General features: G+C 39.2%; 1 protein-coding gene across 1 annotated transcript in view; it reads left to right on the top strand.

Annotated features, from left to right (window-relative positions):
- The window catches only part of GEMIN5 (gem nuclear organelle associated protein 5), a 55,192-nt gene that overhangs the window by 5,998 nt on the left and 41,949 nt on the right, over positions 1–7,245 (top strand). Inside the window, exons 4-9 of the mRNA XM_032263800.1 lie at positions 366–517; positions 997–1,116; positions 3,083–3,215; positions 3,998–4,163; positions 5,453–5,665; positions 6,614–6,699. Coding sequence (XP_032119691.1) covers positions 366–517; positions 997–1,116; positions 3,083–3,215; positions 3,998–4,163; positions 5,453–5,665; positions 6,614–6,699 — 870 coding nt within the window. The remainder of the gene's footprint in view (positions 1–365; positions 518–996; positions 1,117–3,082; positions 3,216–3,997; positions 4,164–5,452; positions 5,666–6,613; positions 6,700–7,245) is intronic.

Below are 7,245 nucleotides of genomic sequence, written 5' to 3'. Positions count from 1 at the left end.
TGTGCCACTGCACTCCAGCCTGGGCAACAGAGAGCGGGGGGAAAAAAGAGTTGCCGGACCCTTGCAAAAACTATGAAAGTTCCTTTAGAACAAAATCATGCTCCACTGTGAGCTTTGTACCAGGCAACATACACAGTATTACCTAGTGCCAACAGTTTGATCGTAGAGAGGAAGGTTTTAACAAAACCAAGAAGCACAAGATGAGCCCTTTAAAAAAGGAAAAAACAAAATTATTTTTTGTCCTCTTTCCTCCTCCGCCACCCCGAATGCACCTAACTTTAAGGATAACTCTAAGCCAAAATGTTTCCTAGAGACCCTGTTCTGTCTTCATTTTTTGAGTAATATTTCTAACTCTTGTTTTTTAGGTACAAGGATGGCATAGTGGTTATAATTGACATCAGTAAGAAAGGAGAAGTTATTCATAGGCTTCGAGGCCATGATGATGAAATCCACTCCATAGCCTGGTGTCCCCTGCCTGGTGAAGATTGTTTATCTATAAACCAAGAGGAAACTTCAGGTAGAGATGGCTTAAGTTCAGTACTCTTTCAACCTGAAGAACAGTGGGTAGAATTATATCATTTTATTTTATTTTATTTTTTGACAAGGAGTTTTGCTCTTGTTGCCCAGGCTGGAGTGCAATGGCACGATCTCAGCTTACTGCAACCTCAGCCTCCCGAGTAGCTGGGATTACAGGCATGTGCCATGGTGCCTGGCTAATTTTTAGTAGAGTTGGGGTTTCTCCATCTTGGTCAGGATGGTCTTGAACTCCCGACCTCAAGTGATCCACCCACCTTGGCCTCCCAAAGTGCTGGGATTACAGGTGTGAGCCACTGCACCTGGCCAAATTATATCATTTTAATCATACCTAAAACTTCAAATTTTATAGTTCAGACCTATGAAAGAGATAGCTAAGTTTTGGGAACTCTTGCAAACTAAATTTTTTTATAAGTGCATGTTTAATGCAAATCAAAAACAAAATTGCCATCTTTCTCATAGAAGACCCTGAAATTACCAATGGGAATGCTATAGGACAAGCTCCAGGAACAAATGGCTGCTACTTAGCCACTGGGAGCAAAGATCAAACCATTAGAATCTGGAGCTGTTCCAGAGGCCGAGGTAAGATTGATGTTTCTTTTGTGATGTAACCTATGTTGATCTGGTGGAAATAGAGGTTTTTTTCTTCTGTCCTGTTGTCCTGAGGGCGTGTCCTCTTTCTGAGAGCAGTTCTTTACTTTTTGGTCTAGAATTCTGCTTCCTCATTGGAGCCTGGGCTGGATCTCTATTCTCTCAACATCTGGTGTTAGAGATGAATGTTTCCCATGCATTCCAGGAGAAGACAAGGACCCCCTTGCTTTATAGAAGGATCACTGTTTGGCATGGGGAGCAGGTTCTGTAGTAAGAAGAGGAATATTAGAACATGGTCTGGCCCAGGCCAGGAGAATGGAAAAGATCTCAAGAGTTAAAGCTTTTAATGCACAAATGCAGAATAAATTACATACACCCAGCATAGAATTACGTGTAAAAGCTCTGTTTATCCAAATTATAGAGCCCCTCAGTCATTTAGCTTTCCCAAGCTTCTCTTTGAACAGAACTTTTTAAGTTTAAAAATTGAGAGAAACTCTAGGCAGAGTGAATATTTATAGTATATTATAGAATATAACCTTTATAGTAAAACTCTGGCGTTTCTAGGGGTCTTCTCTTTCTTCATTTTAGTTTTTTCACCAGTTTTTTAAGCTATGGTGGAAAGTATAACATTTGCCATCTTTATCACTTTTAAATGTACATTTAAGTGATATTAAGTACCCTTATAAAGTTGTACAACTGTCACAACCATTCATCTCCAGAATTCTACTCTCATTCTCTCTTCCTCGAGGCCCTGGCAACCATCATTCTGCTTTCTGCTCTATGACTCTATGATTTTGACTATTCTGAGTATTTCCTTTGAGTGAAATTGTCCATATGATGTGTCTTTTTGTAATTGGCTTACTTCACTTAGCATATATCCCCAAAGTTCATTGATTTTGTAGCATATGTCAGCATATCCTTCCTTTCTAAGGCTGAATAATATTCCATTGTATGTATGTCCCACATTTTGCTTATCTACTCATCCACTGATGGACATTTGGGTTGCTTCCATGTTTTACTATTCTAAATAATATACTGTGAACATGGATATGCTTACAACTTTATTTTAAACTGTGATAGTTTTATATTTACCCAAATGTGTTAGTGCATGTAAAGCAAGTAGCACTGTGCTTGGCATGTAGTCCAGGCTTCATCGGTGGTAGGTAACAGTATAATTTTGGAAGACAGAACTTTTTTAAGATTTATAGACTACTTTTGTACATACTGCAGCTAAAACTCCAAGTAGGAACATGAGGCTGAGGATCCCTACAGAAGGGGAACCTCTAGACTTAGAGATGTGTGGTATAATGGCCTTCAATTGTGATTGTGCAGCTGAATCAGCTGGAGAGTTTTTAAAAAAATGTGAGTTCTTATCCCCCACCTCAGATCTACCGAGTCAGAATCTCTAGGAGTTAGGCCCTAACGTATGTATTTTTTAAAGTTCCACCTGTGGTTCTGATGGATAATACAGCTTAAAAAACAGTGATTAGAAGCATGTCAGGTGGAGGTACTCCGCAGCCACAGCATGTTGACTGCCAAATTTTTCTTCTTTGTTGGATTTCTTGCCAACTAGAAACAGTAATCTCAACCTCTATCCTTTTCACTTTGGAGTTATGTCACTGTAATACTTTTGGGTGTACAACTGAGCTGTGTTACTACATGAATTCTCAGTTTTACTTGGGAACTCATTTTCCCAGACAAGAAAAATATGTTGAGGTTGTCAAGATAACCTATGGAAGCTTGTTTGACCTAAATGTAGCTAGACGAGTATTAACCACTATTTATAATGGTTAACATTATAACCATTATAAACAACCATAGGAAAATGAGATCTGAATTCTACGTAACCAAACTAACAAGTTTTTACAGCACAGATTTGAGTATTATGAACTGCTGGTGACTTCATGCATGTAGTTTCACTGTCTTGAGTGCCCATTGGCCTTCTTTTAATCTGCAGGGGTGATGATTTTGAAATTGCCCTTTCTGAAGAGAAGAGGAGGGGGTATAGACCCAACTGTTAAAGAGCGCCTTTGGTTGACACTCCATTGGCCCAGCAATCAGCCGTCACAGCTGGTATCTAGCTGTTTTGGGTAAGTCTTTTTGGGTAAGTGCTTTCTTAGATACATTTTGTTTTTCTATTTAGTCTCAAAGACTCCTAGGTTTCTCTTTGTAGATGGAGAAAGTAGTGGCGAAAGCTTGTATTACAATGGGCCATTTGAAATGGAAAAATTATGAGAGCAATGCCTGTGCTGTCAACTAACAGAGCTGTAAAAAGATCAAATAAGTGTAGCCTGGCAGTTAGGAGTATGGACTCTGAAGTCAGAACTAAATTTCAGAATCACTTTGCCACTTACTGCCTTGTATTCATGAGCAGGACCCTTTATTTTTCTGAGCTTCAGTCTTTTCATCTGTAGAAAGAGGAGTCTTTCCCTGTCAGGATCTTGCTTTGTCACCCAGGCTGTAGTGCAGTTGTGCAAACATAGTTCACTGCAGCCTCCACCTCCTGAGCTCAAGCAATTCTCTCACCTCAGCTTCCCAAGTAACTGGGACCATACATGTGCACCACCATGCCCAGCTAATTTTTTAATTGTTTGTAGGGATAGGGTCTCACTTTGTTGCCCAGGCTGGACTTGAGATCTGGGCTTCAAGCAATCCTCCTGCCTCGGGCTCCCAAAATGCTGGGATCACAGATACGAGCTACCGTACCCAGCCTTCCCAGAGATATTTTGTGTATATTTCAGAATATGCAATTTTTCTCTCCTTAAAAGACAACAAATCATTTTGCAGCTATGAGCCTAGACTCTGTGATTCAGCGGCCACTTGTTTTCAGATTGTTTGTAAAAGAACTAATGCTTATGTTTTTCCTTCATAGAGGTGAGCTGTTGCAATGGGATCTCACTCAGTCTTGGAGACGGAAATACACCCTCTTTAGTGCTTCATCAGAAGGGCAAAATCATTCAAGAATTGTGTTTAATTTATGTCCTTTACAAACAGAGGATGACAAACAGCTACTACTTTCTACATCAATGGATAGAGATGTAAGAACTGCGTATTTTCTCTCAGCATTGTAGAGCAGCAGTTTACAACCTGGGTGGGATTAGAGGGCTTTTTCAAACCACCTGTCAAGCCATAATACCCCACCCCTGACTCCATTTTAGAGTTACTGCTATAGATCAGCATGGAATATATCAATAGTTCAGATGTAGGGAGAATGTAAAGACCCACCAAAATGCTTTTTTGTTAGAGCCGACATAATAAAGAAGGGTAATTTTGCCAACAGAAGGATGTGTTAGGTCAAGCTTGTCCAACCCACAGCGTAGGACGGTTTCAAGCTCATCAGCTATTGTTAGTGTTAGTGTATTTTATGTATGGCCCAAGACAATTCTGCTTTCAGCATGGCCCCAGGAAGCCAAAAGATTGGACACCCTATGTTAAGTCCTCATGCCATAGTTTATATAGTCTGCAGTTTATGTAGCAGAATAGAAATCTTTCCAAGAGAATTGACTTTATTTGAAAGTCTGTTACCTTACTGTTTTGCAATTAAGCTAGGCTTATTTGGTAGACTTTGTTTTCTCCCAAGCCTGTCTCTTTTTTTTTCTGAGACGGAGTTTCATTCTTGTTACCCAGTCTGGAGTGCAATGGCGCGATCTCGGCTCACCGCAACCTACGCCTCCTGGGTTCAGGCAATTCTCCTGCCTCAACCTCCCGAGTAGCTGGAATTACAGGCATGTGCCACCATGCCCAGCTAATGTTTTGTATTTTTAGTAGAGACGGGGTTTTACCATGTTGACCAGGATGGTCTCGATCTCTTGACCTCGTGATCCACCCGCCTCGGCCTCCCAAAGTGCTGGGATTACAGGCTTGAGCCACCGCGCCCGGCAAGCCTGTCTCTTAAACAAGTGATGACTAAAAACTTACCACTCCTCCTTCCCGGGGTATAAGATGTTCTGCCTTTTGAGAGAGCAGTTCTTTGATTTTTCCACTGTGCTGAGGCCATCTTCTTCCTTAGAGTTTGCCAAATGAGGAGGTTACCGGTACTGTAATAGAATGGAAAGGTCACTGAACTTGGTGACAGGAAGTGTGGGTTCTGGTTTATTAATTGTGTAATCCTGAATTCACTTGAAATCTTTGGGAGTAAATATATATTAAGATCCTTTTAAGCAACATAATTTATTACTGATTTTTTTTTCTTAGCAGTGCTTTCTTTAGTTCCTACTGGAAGACATGCAAGATCCTTACCCACTCTTTGAGCCTATCCCATATCTGTTTCTTTTTCCTATTTCTCTGTTCTCTTTTAAGTTTAGGCTCTTACCATTAATCTTTGCAGGTAAAATGTTGGGACATGGCCACCCTGGATTGCTGCTGGACCCTGCCTTCCCTTGGTGGGTTTGCGTACAGCCTGGCTTTCTCTCCTGTGGACATAGGCTCTTTGGCCATAGGTGTTGGGGATGGCATGATCCGTGTATGGAATACACTCTCCATAAAGAACAACTATGATGTGAAAAACTTTTGGCAAGGTGTCAAGTCCAAGGTTACAGCGGTAAGGATTTCTTTTTTGAGCTTGTTTTGAATTTTTTTTTCAAATAGTTCTCTTTTATGCCTGTTCATTTAAATGAGCTCTGTTGAGAATAAAACATTTTAAAGTATTATCAATGAAGTTTGAAACTAGGAAAGCAGAAGGACCCTGTAAGCAAACCCATAGAGAATATATTAAGTTATGATATAACCACATGTTGAAATGGCATCAAATTATTGAAAATGATAATGTAGATTCTTCCTTGATGTGGAAAAGTATTATAAATGATTTATGAGACATGTCAGTTATAAAACATGGAATGCAGGTTGCAAAACAGTATGTGTAATTTTTTTGGTTTTCTCTAAAATGATACTTTTGGCTATTGAATCTAAAAGTAGTAAATTTTTGTGATTTAAAAAGAAAACCAAACAACACAAACAAGGAGAAAGCAAACATTTTTTTCCTACCCTCCACTCCAGTCCCCTACTTACACAACCCAGAGAACCACTGTGGACAGTTTATGATATATCTTTTCAAATATTGTAAACTATTTAATATTAATAGAACTGTATTTCCAAATTCTTCCGGAATCTTTCATTCCCACTCGACAGTGTATAATGCACATCATTTACATATTTGAAAATATGTAAATATTTTTTATTTTCAAATATGTAAATTGGTTTTTTCAATTTGTATATATTTTTCATTTGGTTTTCATTTGGTTTTTTCAATTGTGTATATCTAAGTTCATTCACAAAAATGTCTAGAAACAGAGATACAAAATCTGCAGTTGGTTTTTGGATGAAAGATTACAGATGACATTAACTTTAATATTCCTTTTTCTCCTTTAAATATTGAAGAAATTAGAGCAAGAAAGTTTTCCCTTTGGATGCTTAAAGGATAATGTAAGGATTCCCTTAACTATACACCCCATTTCTTATATTCTCACATGGAAACTCTTTTTTTTTGTAGCTCTGCTGGCACCCAACCAAGGAAGGTTGCTTAGCTTTTGGAACTGATGATGGAAAAGTAGGATTGTATGACACCTACTCCAACAAGTAAGGAATGGGTGATTCTGCTTCCATTGTGGCTCAGGGGAAGCCAAAAGATTGGACACTCCTGCTCTAGAATAATGCCTCACTTTATCCTTTTCATAACATTGTGTTTTCAATTTGAAGACTACAAATCAGTTGCTTGGTAGACTGTTCCACATTTTGGACTTGTCAGTTATCTCCTTGTGGTAGCTTCTAACATATTTCCGTGTTGCCTGCATTTCATTCGAATTGGAAGTTATGTCTAGAGCTACACTGTCTGTTATAGTAGTCATTAACCACAGGTGATTACTGAGCACTTGAAAGGGGCCAAGTCTAAACTGAGATGTGCTGTAAGTGTAAAATACACACCAGAGTTCTGAGTCTTAATATTTTTAAAAAAAGAATTTTTTTTTTTTTTTTTTTTTTTTTTTTTTTTTTTTTTTTTTGAGACGGAGTTTCGCTCTTGTTACCCAGGCTGGAGTGCGATGGCGCGATCTCGGCTCACCGCAACCTCCGCCTCCTGGGTTCAGGCAATTCTCCTGACTCAGCCTCCTGAGTAGCTGGGATTAC

The sequence above is a fragment of the Sapajus apella genome, unplaced genomic scaffold, assembly GCF_009761245.1.
Source record: "Sapajus apella isolate SASKATOON/1434 unplaced genomic scaffold, GSC_monkey_1.0 scaffold138, whole genome shotgun sequence".
NCBI lineage: Eukaryota > Metazoa > Chordata > Mammalia > Primates > Cebidae > Sapajus > Sapajus apella.
The sequence above is the reverse complement of the archived record's forward strand: the minus strand, read 5'-3'. Positions and strand labels throughout refer to the sequence as shown.